We start from the raw sequence: 16,322 nt of genomic DNA, 5'->3' as shown, positions 1-16,322 counted from the left end.
CTCCAGTTTTGTTTCCAAGTTCACATTCTGTGCTCACGGTATCTTCATGCCAAAGCCTAATGCTGAGTTAACCCTCTTCGTTCGGCCTCAGTCTCCAGCAGTGCCTGCTGGACTGATTAAGGAGGGGTTGGAGCCTCTCACCAGCACCGGGGCGTTCACATTAAGTGGGGCTGTTTAAAGCCGTCGCTTTCTGGTGCGGTCCCCGCCTGCCCAACCCTCGGGCTCGTGGCGGCCGGCACTAGAACTGCCCCGTGCGTGGCAGCGCCGCCCTCGGCCGGGAGCGTCAGCGCGGCCTGCGCCGGCCCCGCAACGCTCCACAGCCGGGAGCCCAGCCTGAGCCCCGCCTCCCTCGCCGCCAGGGGCTCTGCCGCTGCCGCTGCGCCTGGGCCATCGGGCGCCGGGCGGCGCGCTGCCCTTCCGGCCCCGCCTGATGACGTGAGCGTTGGGAGCCGGAAGTGTTCGCAGGGGGGTTCCGCTTTCTCGGGCCCCGCGGAGCCTGTCGGGCCGCAAGGTGAGAGGCTCCCTGGGACCCGCCCCGCCCCGGACTGGCTGGGCCCGGGGCTGTCACTGGCCCGGGCCCCGCGGGACCGGCATCCCGAGCCTGTGTTGGGGAGTTCGGGGCCCCGCAGGGCTCTGTCCAAACTGGGGCCAAGGGCCCCGCCGTGCCTGGGGGAGGGGGGCAGGGCTGGCCTTTGCCCCCTGGGGTGGGGGTCGGGGGTCCAAGGCCCGGCTCTCCCCCGCCGCCCCGTGTCTCAGGGTGAGCGGGTGCGGGGCCTTCGCCCCACTGACGTGTGCGCTGTGCCCGCAGGTTCCCGGGCAGGGCGATGACCGAGTACAAGCTGGTGGTGGTGGGAGCTGGTGGCGTTGGCAAAAGCGCCCTGACCATTCAGCTCATCCAGAACCACTTCGTGGACGAGTACGACCCGACCATAGAGGTGAGTCCCTGCTGCAGGCGCTCGCTCGCCCGCTGGGGCAGTGAGGGGTGGCAGGCTGGGCGTGGCAGGCAAAGCTTGGTCTGGTCAATGCTCCTGAAACAGACTATTTATTCTTCTGGCTGGTTTGACGTTCAGTCACTTTTTGCAGTTGGGCTGCAGCTTCTCAACCCATTCAGGGAAGTGGCATGGCTCAGAAATAACTAACAAGGTTCAAACGCATTTGTAGATCCTGTAAACTAGTGCAGCAGGTTAGCAATCCCTCGTCTAGCTCTCCAGGTGAGGCTGACTTAGGCCGTAATGCACTTCTGTGCAACAGGTTTCACTCACCCTTCTCCACTGTAACATACACACAGATTTATTACTTGGGCTTCCCCGGCAATGCCACATTGTACAACCCAGCTAAGTGCGGACAGCATGCTGGACTTCCAAGTTGAGAAGTTCACAGTTTTTATTGGTCTTCATGTTCAGATCTACAAAAAGTTTATTTTGAATGTCCACGACTCCAGGTAAACCAGACTATGGCCATTTAAGCTGAAGCAGGTCAGTTGCATGTACCTTAATGTACAGCTTGTTTGTTTCTGTACATGATGCTTTACAGCGTAGATTGTCATCTCCTCCTGTTGTCCCACAGAGAGGGAAAGGACAAGGGAGAGTGCTATCTGATTATGAAACTATTTGGGAAACTAATATATCCATCATGAGGCAAACGATGGGTGTTGTCTGTATAAGTGGTTGTAGTTTGAGCCTCTTTTGAAGGACTATTTTGAGACACATCTATTGAGTGCACTGCAGTACAGGTAGGCACCTGTGTGCATTTCATCCCATATTCATGAATCCTTTATTTGCTTGTATGTGTAATCAATCACTACATGTATTTTCATCATTACTATTTTGCTGAAGGGGGGGGAGGCATCCTCTCCATTGGCACTGTCCGTTGAGTAAGTTCTGTGGGGAAGGGACCACCTTTTTGTTCTGTAAAAAGAACAGGAGTACTACCAAATTTCTTTTTGCGGATACAGACTAATACGGCTGCTACTCTGAAACCTTTTTGTTCTGTGTTTGTACGGCCCCTAGCACAATGGCATCTTGGTCCATGACTAAATCTCCTAGTTGCTACAGTGTTACAACTAATAAAAGTAACTATGAGTAGGGTCATAAATCCGGGGGAAGCACATTCCTATGTCCTACACCACTGGTTTGATTTGGTTCCCAGGACAGGCTGTCGATGATATAATGGGGCTTTATTTGGTGCTGGTCTGGCCAGGATGATCCTGAAGTTAATGCAGTAAAATTATCATTAGTTGTATCATTTGAGTAATGTTTTATGAGGTAAATAGCATTGAATTATTTGTTTTTATAGGTGAGACGTGCATAAAAAATAAAAATAGATGTAAGTATATAAAGCAACCTCCAAATGTTGGACTCTTGCTTCTTCTAAAAAGGACGTAAACTGGAGAAACCTCTTCTGAGTCATGCTCAATATTAGCTTCTTCTTTCTGGGATTCTGTTTGGGAATTATAGAGTCCACTGTATCTGGGGGCATATTCTCCTTGATGCATGGTACAGAGGTACATCATGGGGGCTATTTTGTGAGATATTCAGGTTTCCTTTGCTGATATATAGTTTTATAACTTCCTGAAGATATACTCAATGAATCACAGCAGAGGTTCCTCCTCCCCCTACAGCAACAGTGCAGTAGAAGCCAGTATTTTGCCTTTCCAGAGGTGAAAGGCCTTTTTGTCACAAAAGTCCATGCTGTGTTAAGGTCACTAGCAATACACCCTGCACTTGAAATGCTTCCTCAGTTAGAGTTCAAGAGAAAGTGGGGCAAGACATGGAACTGCTGCCAGTTTTAGGCTTTCGACTAGGAGGTGCCTTTGAGACACTCACTAATAGAGTCTGAAGTAAGGGATTGCTGCAGCAGCAGCACTAAGTTTTGTCTTTGTTTTCAAAGTTGTCTTTGTATCTCCCTCAGGATTCATATCGGAAACAGGTAGTTATTGATGGTGAGACCTGTTTGCTAGACATTCTGGATACTGCGGGGCAGGAGGAGTACAGCGCTATGCGAGACCAGTACATGAGAACTGGTGAAGGCTTCCTCTGTGTCTTTGCCATTAATAACAGCAAATCATTTGCTGATATCAATCTCTACAGGTACGTTCTGCTCTTCGGGAGGAAGTATTTCCTAGTTTTATTTTGGAGGGGGAAGGCTGGAGTGGCGCAATCTTCAACTGGCATTGAACATTATTCACCACTGGGATTACTGGAGACCAAACTTGCAAGACAATCAATGATCTTCAAATAATAAATGCTGGAAAATTCCATACTGGGTTTCAAAATGCCTTTTAAAATCGGACTCAATGTTTTAGAGTGGTACATAAATTGTCCACAAATGGAGAATGGAACAGCCACCAAGATAGTGTTGAAGATTAGATGGTATTTCAGTGGCGTAGCATACAGGACAAGACACCTGAAATAGTAGCGAAGGGGGAGCACATCAAGGTGGATGCACTGATGGGGTAAGGAGAGGGACATATTGGTTAATGGGCTAGGGGCTAAGTTCTGTGAGGTCCTTTCCAGCACTAATGTCTGGTTTGTAATAAGATGTCGGTTTAAAACTCAGTTTTTGTACAAGAAAAGCTGGTTTTTAATGTATTCTTTCTCCAGAGAGCAGATTAAGAGAGTGAAAGATTCAGATGATGTGCCAATGGTGCTAGTGGGAAACAAGTGCGACTTGCCCACAAGGACAGTGGATACAAAACAGGCTCAAGAACTAGCTAAGAGCTATGGGATCCCCTTCATTGAGACGTCAGCCAAAACAAGACAGGTGACGAGCTTCCATTCTTCCAGTGTGATTTCTCTCCTTGGTGCTATAAATATGGTAGCGGCCTGGATCCTGTGTGGTACTGATGGCCAGGGGGTGGAGATGGAGATGTGTAAATCACTTTCCCGTTTTTACCTTTGAGTTCAACCGGAACATGCAGAGTAGAACTTTAAGAACATAAGAACGGCCATACTGGGTCAGACCAAAGGTCCATCTAGCCCAGTATCCTGTCTTCCAACAGTGGCCAATGCCAGGTGCCCCAGAGGGAATTAACAGAACAGGTAATTATCCCAGTGATCCAGCCCCTGTTGCCTATTCACAGCTTCTGGCATACAGAGGTTAGGGACACCATCCCTGTCCATCCTGGCTAATAACCATTGATGGACCTATCCTCCGTGAACTTATCTAGTTCTTTTTTGAACCCTGTTATAGTCTTGGCCTTCACAACATCCTCTGGCAAGGAGTTCCACAGGTTGACTGTGTGTTGTGTGAAAAAAACACATCCTTTTGTTTGTTTTAAACCTGTTGCATATTAATTTCATTGGGTGACCCCTAGCTCTTGTGTTATGAGAAGGAGTAAATAACACTTCCTTATTTACTTTCTCCACACCAGTCATGATTTTATAGACCTCTATCCTATCCCCCCTTAGTCGTCTCTTTTCCAAGCTGAAAAGTCCATCTTATTAATCTCCTCATATGGCAGCTGTTCCGTACCCCTAATAATTTTTGTTGCCCTTTTCTGAACCTTTTTCAATTCCAATATATCTTTTTTGAGATGGGAGACCACATCTGCATGCACTACTCAAGATGTGGGCGTACCATTGATTTATATAGAGGCAATATGATATTTTCTGTCTTTATTTAATTTCTTTTGCTCTGGACGATATCAAAACCTCAGTGACTCCTCAGGCTCACATTGATGGCCTCAGTAGCTGAATTCTAAAAATGCCAAGTCCTTACCAACCAGATGAGAGTTCAGCCATCCCTCTCTTCTGGAGTAGTCTGTAGTAAGAGCAAATGCTGTTCTTATGAGATTTTGTCCCAAACTGCCAAGTTTCCCTTGGCTTCTAATTAAGGCCAGTGTTGAAGCTAAGTCCGTGACATGTCCTCAGAGCGTGTGTGTTTATATAGAGAGCATTCTCCACTTATCGCCCTCTGTTCAGTAGGGTCCCCCAAGTCATTGCTCTATCCACATCACTTTTCAGAATGAATCTGGAAAGGGGCAATAAATTGCTAAGAAATAGTCTGAAAATGAAACTTGAACAGGGAGGCAATTTGCCAAGAAATAACCCCATTTCCTACTGAGGACATAAGCTTCAGAAACCTACCTCCTCCTATAGCTACAGTCCGCCATTGCCTCCATCGTTAGAAGACGGCTGCTTGTTTGTGGTTTCCTCAGAGGGAAAATGATCAAAGTCAAGAATGTAATTGTGGGAAATGTGGGCGTATAGTATTGGTTCCCTGCTGCAATGAATTGTGGGATAAGTTGGCCCCTAATGCTCCTGGCTCCCAGTTGGCTAGGAGCTGCCCTGGAGAGAGGAATGCATTTTGAGTAAGTATGTCAAAGAATACTTTGGCGGAATAGTAAAATGATGGATGGAGTGCAAAGCGATGTCCAAGCACATGGGGGAGAGGATACCTGACCAGGACTCTTTGCATTCAGGGTGTCGAAGATGCCTTTTACACATTGGTGAGAGAGATCCGCCAATACCGGATGAAAAAGCTCAACAGTAGTGAAGATGGGAATCAAGGCTGTATGGGATTGTCATGCATTGTGATGTGATAAGGTAAGCTGAGATTAAATCTTTCATTTAACTCATATGAATGCATCTATAAGCCTTGGCAAAAGTGGATTATAATGGACCAGTTGCCACAGCCTTTGCTATATTGTAGAACCTGTTGGTTGATGTCCCATGGATTTAACCAGACCTAGAACCAGTTACTTCTCTGAAGTTTGTTTCATCAATTAGGAGCAAAGTTTGAAAGTGGATGGTCTGTTCATGTATCAGAGGGGTAGCCGTGTTAGTCTGGATCTGTAAAAAGCAACAGAGGGTCCTGCGGCACCTTTAAGACTAACAGATGTATTGGAGCATAAGCTTTCGTGGGTGAATGCCCACTTCGTCGGATGCATGTAATGGCAATTCCGGTCTGTATGTCCCTTTGTGTCCCCCCTTGCCAGCTGCCTCTGTCCTTTGGGAAACACTGGTTTAATCCAGAGAAGCCCAACACACACCATATTTCCTTATTCTCACACCAATGCCACCCATGATCTTCACAGCTCTAAAATTAGCTTTTGCTTGTGACCTGCTTCTGTACAGCTAACATGGGAAGCACAGCTCTGGGGGGAAGGGCGGGTTTGTAATTGCATCTTCACAGGCAACAGAGGGAGAACCATGTGCCATTCTTGGGCAGCTCAAACAAAACTGCAGTAATTCAAACAAATGAAGAATGCTGTGATGGAGGGTTAGATTCTTTCCAACAGCTGTTCCGAAAGCATTGCTCTGCTGAATAAAGTGGGTAGGTTACCCCAGTACTCGTCACAGACACCCTGTCATATCACATGTCCATCATGAAATAGTATAAGAGCTAATCAAAGATGCTTTTCCCTTTTAGCCACCAAGAATACCTGGTTCAGATGTAGCTGGAGGACAAGTCTTGATGCCACTCTAAAGCATCTCACGATGATACCCTGGTGCCAGCCAAGCAGTATAAAGTCCTTTTCTGTGCTCCATCTGAAGAGAACATCTCTGAACAGCTACCTCCTTGCTCGGCTAACTGAGCAGAGAAAGCCCCATCTGTTGATGCACTTGGGATTTCTTTTTTCTTTTTTTTCCTGGGTAGGTTCAAACAGAAAACTGGTCACAAGAAAAGCGAACTTTAAACACCAAATACTGTGAAAAAGATGACAACATTTTTACCTCTAGAGTAGATGCTAGAAGTGATGTTTGTTTCCTTTGTATCAGATTAAGACCTGGGGAGGAATAGCTCAGGCAGGGAGGGATAGCTCAGTGGTTTGAGCATTGGCCTGCTAAACCCAGGGTTGTGAGCCCAATCCTTGTGGGGGCCACTTAGGGATCTGGGGCAAAAATCAGTAATTGGTCCTGCTAGTGAAGGCAGGGGGCTGGACTCGATGACCTTTCAGGGTCCCTTCCAGTTCTATGAGATAGGTATATCTCCATATATTATATTATTATTAAGACCTGCAGGGCTAACTGAGAAATGTCACTAATCACTGACTGGCAGATAATGTCAGAAATGGCTTTGCCACTGTTTCTTAATACTCTGCTACCTGTTCCAGATTGGTATCTGCTCTCTGTGTGCACCACACAGTCTACTCTCAGCACACCATTGTGTCACGCCGTTTACTCCGATCCTCTATCTTTCTGTAATAAAAAGGAGAGATCTTTGTTAATTAAGTGCCTGCTTGCAAAGGAGCTTTAGAGCTTTTCCCCATTGTCAGACTGAAGGAATTACCAAGGATTCAGGTTCCCTTGAGAGCTGGTGCACTTGTAAATTATCATGTCTTTGAGAAATTCACATGGTCAGTTTATTTGCGTGACTGGACTCTGCCTCTTCATCTAGAGAAAATTCCCGGCTGGAAGCTCCAGTAGACATGTGGGAGGGGTTCTCCATGTCTAAGGAGCACAAGGCGATGGATCTGTTTTCTGTTCTGTTTTAGTGGGTAGACTCATGTACATTCCCTCTAGCTTTGACACTGTGCCCATGGCTTCCTTCATCTCCAGGTAGGACCAAATCAGCTGCTCTTGTTAATGTTGGTTGGAAATATATGTGGTCTGCTACTTGACAGGTAACCACACCAGTGGATTTTACCGGTTTGGGTGACTATTAATTGTTCAGATTTGTCTAGAACTTGCAATTCTATTTTAAAATGATTTGCCTCATCACCAAACTTCAAATAAAGCCTCTGTCAAATGAATCTCTGAGAAGAGTAGCTGGAGGGCATTCTCAATGGGGAAGGAGTCTTGGATTTCTGACTGGCTTGCACAGTGTGTAGTGTTTGCTCCAGACTGCAGTGCATGCAGTCCCTCCAAAAGTGGGGGAGAAGCTAGCAATAAAATATAGCACAGAATACTGATCTGGCTTCTGATTATGTCTGACTTCAGAATCATCTGTGGCAGGGGTTGGCAGAATGAGGAAGGAAATTCGGTGATCAGCATAGAGAAGTTTTCTTGGTTTGCTGATGGGATTTTGGTGCTTGTTCTACCCCCAGCAGAGTATGAGCGAATCCTTGCACCAAATCATGGAGATTCTTCCTGGAGCAAGATACCATTTGCTAGTTGGCATGAACTAGGCCTTACAAGTAAGGGCACTCTTGTAATACTCTCCCAGTTATACAACACTGTGGTATGTTGGGTCCTTCACTAGCCAACGTACCATTGGAATTGGACTCTGTGACCAGATGAGCTAAAGTAGCATATTTCAAAACCAGTCGTCGTCATCATCGTGGTAAATCCCAAAGGGACATGGCCTCCTTGCAGATCAAGTGCCTCCTGGATCAATCTCTGGATAGGACCTTAAGGTGGTCTGGCTGGATGTTCAGTTTAGGTCTATCACTGGCAATTTTATCACACCATTAAAATTTTGGCCACCCACATGATCACTGGCCATGTAGCGGCATTCCTTAGTAAATGTGCTTCAGAATTAGTTGGTTTTTCATACTAATAATATGTCCATATCAAGAAAGCTGCTGGAAAAAAAACAGTGCTGAAGGACGTGGTTGCTGGGTTCAGCTTCAAATGTCTTTGTTTCTGATCTTGTTCTGCTATTTGATACGGAACAGCCGATGAAGACGATGAGAATTGAAAATGTCATGCCTATGTTCTTCAGCCTTCCTCAGCACCCATGTTTCACTTCCGTACAACAGGGTTGATATAACCATGGTTCTATGGATCCACAGCTTTGTAGCCAGCTCGACGTTATGATATCCTCACAGCGGCCATGGAAGGGCCTGAAATGTGGCGTCCCGTTCTGCTGTACAAGCGTCCACATCTTTCAAGCATCCTCCAGCACTGTCTGTGACGCTGCCCAATTACCTGACAGCTCCCATCTTTTCAGGATCTCATCCAAACAAATTAATAGTAAACTGGTTGTAATCTGGAGCTGGAGGTTGCTTGATGGTAATGGCCAGGGACCTAATTTTATCTGGATTAATAACCAGACCAATGCATGCTACTTCTCGCCTGACCAGGTCAGCCATCAGCTGTAGATGCACCAGACTGAGCCAATAAGACAATGTCATCTCCGTATTCAAGATCTCGGAGCGCAGTGGTGTTCAGCTCAACGTCACCAACAGCTGCCGCCTCAAGCTTATCCATCAACCAATAGTGCCGAAACGGAACAACAATCCTGACTGAACGCAGCCTTGCCAAACTCCTGTGGAGCTAGGAAACCAAGCTGTGTATCTGCCATTGACTCAAATGCAGCTTTCCTTTCCATTATAGAGCTCTTCTGTCAATGACACTATCTTCCTAGGGATGATAAATCACTTCATCAGATCCCACACGCTTACTTGAGGCATTGAATCAAAGGCCTGACAGAAGCCTATACAAAGTGTTGTTCAGGGCTTATTAAAGTCAGACACCTTCTCAAAAACCCGTCTGAAGGTAAAGATCTGGTTGACAGTGGAAAAGCTAGGTCTAAAGCTGCAGGGAGTATCCCTGCCTTTGCCATGCAGTCCATTGTTGATTCCAAAGCAAAGTGTGGTTCCAAATCCCATCCAACCTGATAGTGTGTTTGCTCTAGGAAGAGCAGTTGGTGTATAACTGACAGAGGGAGCTCAGAGCCCTAACATGGACCCCACACAGATAGCGGCTGGTGAGGGTTTTGTTTCAGCTTGCTGATAGCAGGATCATAGATTTTACTTTGAGATTTCCTCCTCCAGTTAGAAAATGGTGAGAGATAAAGTTAGCCCTTTAATGATTCTTCCATAATCAGCTACATGCCTGCTCCTCCTCCTCAAATGCAGAGGGGAATGCTACTCTAATTACCGTATACCCCCAAATAATCATTGGTGACATTATAATCAAGTGTAGTTCCTAAAATAACTTTGCTTTTGGCTGGTGTGAAACTGATACCTTATTTCAGAGTAAAATCTCTGTACATAAAACATTAGCTTCCAATGATACGCACACGTGCGCAGGGATGGGCAGCGTTATAGAGAGTGCTGCTTGGGATCTGCATGTTGGATTCTTGACTAGGGGTCCTTTTGTCTTGTGATTTCTTGATCCCATTGTTTGAAGTCACAGGTCCCTCCTTACTGGGACAGGTCCAAGAAAACCCTTGGTAGTAAAATGTTTACTGTCTTGTCTGTCAGTAACTGGAAACGTGTACATTTTCTTATGTGACAAGATGTAGTTCTTGATTTGCAAAAACACTTCTAAAACCTTGTGCTGGTGGTTGGTTATGTGTCCGGGGTCGGCAGGGGGACACGAGAATTGTGAGTCTGGCATAATGTGTTGTCTGCTTTTTCTAAGCAACCATGATTGTGTTCTGAGGTGGCCCTATTGTGAGGACTTTGGGTCTTGTGTCTTGCATCTGCTCAGGTTATTGAAAGTAAGAGCCCACCTGGAAAGATCGTGGTCTGGGGATGCCCTGTGCAGGAGAGGCAGGTGTGTCTGGCCGCTAAGATTCTTTTAGCCAGGTCTGTGCAAATTTTGTAGATTACCTGGAAATGTGAACTATTTTCTTCCGCCAGACTGTGTGGGGAAAAGGGACGAGTGCAGTGTTTAAGGGATCTCTTTAGAAAGTGCGCTGTCAGAGCACACTCACAGGAAAGTATTAAGAAATCTTGTTCCTTTACAGCTGGTATTTGATGTTTAAAAGTCATGAGTTCAACCATATGAAGATTAAATATCCTATTTGGCTGGGTCTGCAGCATGTTAACTAGCTGAAAGTGCATCTGAGATGCGTTCTCCGTGTTAAAACAGTGTAACACATGCTATTTGTTGTTAAAAACACACTAACTATGACTCCAGCTTCTGGGAAGCTCTGGAGTTAATGTTTGAGCTTGCAAACTCTATCTACTTTTTCTATAGCCCCCCCTAAGTAGAACCCTTCCTGTTGGGAAATACCAAATCGTAAAGTTAATGAGACTGGACAAGGGTTGTGTAATGTGGATTTTACCCTAGGATCCTTGGACAGGGGATTCAGTGGGTGGTTCTGTAGGACTCTCCCAAGGGTTGACCTTCACAGTCTCTGTATCATTCTTATGAGTTTAGAAACAGCTATAGTTAAAGCAGTTCAATCCTCTAGTGTGGCCACAAATATCCCAGTGTGCTGGTGTATGTGTACAGGAATAAGCTGTACTGACAACTGCAAAGAAAGAGTAACTAGTAATTGGAGCAAGGTCTCAAGTGGGGTTTCACAGGGATCTGGTCTGGATCCAGTGGTGGTTAACATAGAATCATAGAACTGGAAGGGACCTCGAGAGGTCATTTAGTCCAGTCCCCTGCACTCAAGGCAGGACTAAGTATTATCTAGACCAGTGCTTCTCAACCTGCGACCCAGTCAGCACAGAGCTGTGGTCCATGTGACATCCTCAGGGCCATATAAGTAGTAGTGGATGCAGCCCACAATGGTAAATAGGTTGAGAACCACTGATCTAGACCATCCCTGACAGGTGTTCGTGTAACCGGTTCTTAAAAATCTCCAACGACGGAAGGTTCCACAGCCTCCCTAGGCAATTTATTCCAGCACTTAACTACATGACAGGAAGATTTTCCTAATGTCCATCCTAAACCCCACTTGCTGCAATTTAAGCCAACTGCTTCTTGTCCTACCCTCAGAGGTTATGGAGAACCATTTTTCTACCTCCTCCTCGTAACAACCTTTTATGTACTTGAAAACTGTTATGTCCCCTCTCGGTCTTATCTTCTCCAGACTAAACAAACCCAATTTTTTCAGTCTTCCCTCCTAGGTCATGTTTTCTAGACCTTTAATAAATTTTTTTTGTTCTTCTCTGAACTTTCTCCAATTTGTCCACATCTTTCCTGAAATGTGGCACCCAGAATTGGACACAGTACTCCAGTTGAGGCCTAATCCGCACGGAGTAAAGTGGAACATCTTTATTACAGACTTGGATATAGGAATAAAGAGCATACTGATCAAATTTGCAGATGACACAACGAGGGGGGGATTTGCCAACACTTTGGAGGATAGAGCTAAAATTCAGAGGGATCTTGATAAATTGGAGAACTAGGCTATAGACAACAAAATGAAATTCAACAGATAAATGTAAGGTACTACATTTATAGAAGAAAAAGCAAATGCACAAATACAGAATGAGGGATAACTGGCTTGGCAGTAGCACTGCGGAGAAGGACCTGGGAGTTGTGGTGGATCACAACCTCAACATGAGTCAGCAGTAGGATGCCGTTGCAAAAAAAGCAAATGCTATTTTAGGTTGTATTAACAGAGGAATCCAAGTCACGGGAGGTGATAGTACTGCTCTACTCGGCGCTGGTGAGGCCTCAGCTGGAGTAGTGTGTCCAGTTTTGGCCAACAATGTATAGAAAGGATGTAGAGAAACTGGAAAGGATCCAGAGGTGAGTGACAAAGATGATCAAAAGGATGAATTGCAAGCCATATGACCAAAGACTGAAGGAACTGGGTATGTTTAGTTTGGAAAAGAGGAGATAAAGGGGGAACATGATAGCGCTCTTCAAATAGTTGAAAAGGCTGCCATAAAAAAAGATGGAGAAAAGTTGTTCTCTCTTGCTACCCAGAGGGCGTGACAAGAGGTAATGGGTTCAAACTACAGCATAGCAAATTTAGATTAAATCTCAGGGAAAAACTTTGTAATTGTAATAACAGTAGGACAGTGGAACAGACTGGCGAGGGAGGTCGTGGAAGCTCCTTCGCTGGAGGTATTCAGAGAGGCTGGATAGCCATCTGTCTTGAATGGTTTAGACCCAACATCTTGGCAGGGGGCTAGACTAGATGACCCTTGTGGTTCCTTCTAATCTATGATTCTAAAATTCGATAACAAGCTCCAGTATAACTGCATCCACACTAGGGGTTGCACATATTAACTATATGTATTCCTAAACCAGTATTGTTAAAATGGTTCAAAAACTGTGGCTAAGACCAGTGTGAGGCAGCTGACTGTACTTTACCTCCTAGCTATATTTAACTGTAATCACCTTCATAAAAAGGCCATTAACTCTAACAGCCCCCAGTGCACTCAGGTCTCAGGCACACCACACCAGAGTACATAAGATCTCAAGAGCCCTCTTCCCTGTGTGTTATAACACCTGAAGTGGTGTTGTGACAGGTGCTTTTCTCACCTCAGGAATGTCTGCCTTCATCTATTATTCAGCTGAGCACCATAAGCCAAACTGAGCACATCCATCCCTCGTTCACTCAGGGTAACCTGCTGTAGGAGGCTCATTCTCTCCCAGTCCAGAGACTTAGAGTGACAGGCTTGATCAGGGAAATGCATGTTTGGGCAAAAGTCTGGGGCAGGCAAATTGGAGAGACTGTAGATGAGATGGTTGAGTGCAAGCCCAGACTCATTGGGAGCTAGTTCCTCTGTGTGCTGAGCGCTTACCTAGTATTGCATTCTGTACCATTGCCTCTGCAGCATGAGAGCAGGCCCTTGAGCTGTGTCCCTCTGTTGGTGGAAGGCTTCTTCTCTTCTCCTGGCTCTTCTGTTTTGTTTGTTCTCCTTGGTTCTGTTGTCTGGGTCACATCAGGTCATTTCCTAGGTCCTGATCCAAAGCCCAGAAAAGTCCATGGAAAGACTCTCGTTGATTTCACTGGGCTTTGAATCGGGCCCATTGTACATGGGCTCTCATACTCCATATCGCTCAGTGGTGATCTCCTGCCAGGATAAGTCTGATCTATCTAAGGGCTTTCTAGTGGTTCACTCCTCTTAGCATCAGCACTGACACCATAGCTCTGTTACTACAAACGTCAAATCTAAACCAGGTGTGTGGTCATGATGAAACTGGACTCATCCTTATGCACTCTCACTTGTTCTTCTTTCTATTCTCCCTCCTCCTTTGCGTATGTTGCTACCCCATGGGGTGATCTCAATAAAACTCGCAGCAAACATATTTACCTTCCAAGTGTTTCATGGCTGAGCTGTATGTTTGCTGTTCTGATTGTTCTCCATAAATCCTTTCTGGTACTGCAAGCTAGTTGACTGATTCTAACAGAATAAGGTTGCTGTATCCTTCATGCGCAACATCCATTACAGAGTGTAATGTGTTTGCTGGTTTTGAGTTGATTTGGGAGAGAGCTAAATGGGGAAAATCTAAGCATATAGCGTGAAAGCAGCACAGCACTCATCTTGCTGGTTAATGCTTTTGTCTGCTGGGATTTTTCAAGCTACAAAACCTGATTTATGATTTTTAAAACATATTTTACATTGGGTTTGCATATGCATACCTGTGGCCAAATCTCCGTCAGTGTGTCGTCGGCCACTTGTAGGAGTTCTGTGTAGTGGGGGTGGGACTCAAACCCAGGAATTTTTTAAGGCTAGTTGGAAAGTGAGGGGGCCACAAATCCAAATACAAACAATATTTTAATGTAATTTTTTTTAAGTTAGTTTAGAGAGTATCAGAGGGGTAGCCGTGTTAGTCTGGATCTGTAAAAAGCAACAGAGAGTCCTGTGGCACCTTATAGACTAACAGACGTATTGGAGCATAAGCTTTCGTGGGTGAATACCCACTTTGTCTGACGTCACATGCGTCTGACAAAGTGGGTATTCACCCACGAAAGTTTATGCTCCAATACATCTGTTGGTCTATAAGGTGCCACTGGACTCTTTGTTGCTTTTTTCAGTTTAGAGAGGTCTTCCAATGTGAACATCCCCTGTCTGTTAGTGCACAATAGCCTGGAAGTGAAACTCGCAATGCTACTTTCAGTGTCTCAGCTGAGAGAAACAAAGACACAAGCAGCATAAATGAGACCAAGAAAATGAGATTATTTTTTAAAGGTAATCATTGGTTAATAATCTCAGGTGATGGTAACAGAGGAAAGATTTTTTTTTTAAATACATGATTTTTATATCCTGACAGCCCTTGTATCCCTTTAACCAGATAGCAAAGTGGTGACTAGCACAATATTGCTTTAACATCCCCACTCTGCTGATGTTTAAGAAAGTTCAATATGTATTATTTTCACTGTTCATTCTACTGTTGTTTGTAATAGAATTCAGGTATTTACAAAGGGTAGATTTGGTTTCAAGTAATTTCTGGGCTCTTTGGTGTTTCAGTTGTATTCACATGACACTCCACATGCCTTTGGACTGCCAAACCCAGATGAAAATGGTAATGTGCAATCTGCAGGATAGATGGGAACTGTCGTGAGTCTGTATCCTGGATCAAAGGGCTACTTTATGTTCCGTTTTCAATAGACTCTCATTGATTTAAATTTAAAGTCAGTTATTTTGCTTATAAAATTATTTTTTAAAAGAATAAACCTGTGAAATCTTTGGTTATTTATGTGTTGGGGATCATTAACTGGGGAAGGGTACCCACCCTTTACTGCAGCATGCTCACTGGACAATGCTGGCCATCCTTTCTCTGCAAGAATTGTAGATTTCTTGAACAATTCCTCAAATTGTCATCACTGTCTCTCAGCATCAGCAGTAGCCACACACATACATCTGTGAGCTATACAGGGGACTGAAACTGCTACGAGGGACCAATACTATTCTTGGTGGCCACTATCCTGAAACAGGACACTTCCTACAAGTGTGAAAAAAATATTTGCATACCTCCTGTTCATTCTCTGCTGATCAGTGTCCCTGATGCAAAATCAGTTGTACTGGGGAAAATTCCATCTTAAATTCTTGTTCTGTAATAGCTTTTGCAATTGTTCAGTCTTTGAGTTAATAAATTCTATGGCATCAGGTTTTCTGCATGCAGTGGGTTGCAAGTGCTCTTTTAGGACCATTAGACCACGAGTATGTTTCTCTTTGCCATCATGTTGCTGCAATTTGGTGGTGGACACAGAATCTAGACTGTTACTTATATGTTAAAAAGGAACAATACTATGGAGTTTGTAGTCACAGAACGCTTCACAATTTGAAATGATAGTGAATAAAAAGAACACTGATGTTAAACAATCCGGATTAATAGATTTTAATGTTAGAAAGGAACCATTGTGATGTAGTCTGACTCTTGTATATTGCAGGACAAAGAGTTTCACCCAGTGAATCTGGCAGTGAAGAGACTTTATTTTGCCTGCTACATAAGTGACACCATCAAGCCCAATAACTTGTGGTTGAACTAGAGTATCTTTTAGGAAGTCATTCAACCTTGTTTTAAAGAGTCCAACTGATGGGGAATTGAGAATCTTTTCAGGAGTTAATTATCTTTGCTGTTTTAAAAAAAAAATTACCTCAATTCCAATTTGAATTTTTGTAACTTCAATGTCTACGCATATGACCTCTATGCATGAAACCAAGTAGCGTGCATCACTGAAACCACAGTATCACAGACAAGTGAGACAAGTCTGAACTCTGCCTGATTAGGTTTTTATGCCATATTTGTCACTACTGCCAGAGTGCTGGTGTGGTGTTCAATTTTCAAAGA

At 44.7% G+C, this 16,322-nt stretch overlaps 1 protein-coding gene across 2 annotated transcripts; it reads left to right on the top strand.

Moving 5' to 3' along the window:
* Window positions 1-454: 454 nt before the first annotated feature.
* Window positions 455-15,811, top strand: NRAS (NRAS proto-oncogene, GTPase). 2 transcript variants are annotated; one of them, XM_024211392.1, is made up of 6 exons: window positions 455-511; window positions 809-935; window positions 2,911-3,089; window positions 3,603-3,762; window positions 5,423-5,546; window positions 14,999-15,811. In XM_024211392.1, the coding sequence occupies exons 2-5, from the start codon at window positions 825-827 to the stop codon at window positions 5,540-5,542; spliced, it is 570 nt and encodes a 189-aa protein (XP_024067160.1). In that variant the 5' UTR covers window positions 455-511; window positions 809-824; the 3' UTR covers window positions 5,543-5,546; window positions 14,999-15,811. The 2 variants fall into 2 exon arrangements, with proteins under 2 accessions (XP_024067160.1, XP_024067159.1); XM_024211391.2 differs by lacking the exon at window positions 14,999-15,811 and adding an exon at window positions 6,373-6,801.
* The last annotated feature ends 511 nt before the right edge of the window (window positions 15,812-16,322 follow it).

This window comes from Terrapene carolina, unplaced genomic scaffold (genome assembly GCF_002925995.2).
Source record: "Terrapene carolina triunguis isolate 2854851 unplaced genomic scaffold, T_m_triunguis-2.0 Scaffold926, whole genome shotgun sequence".
Classification (NCBI taxonomy): Eukaryota; Metazoa; Chordata; order Testudines; family Emydidae; genus Terrapene; species Terrapene triunguis.
Note: the sequence above shows the minus strand (reverse complement) of the source record. Positions and strands in the feature narration are given on the sequence as shown.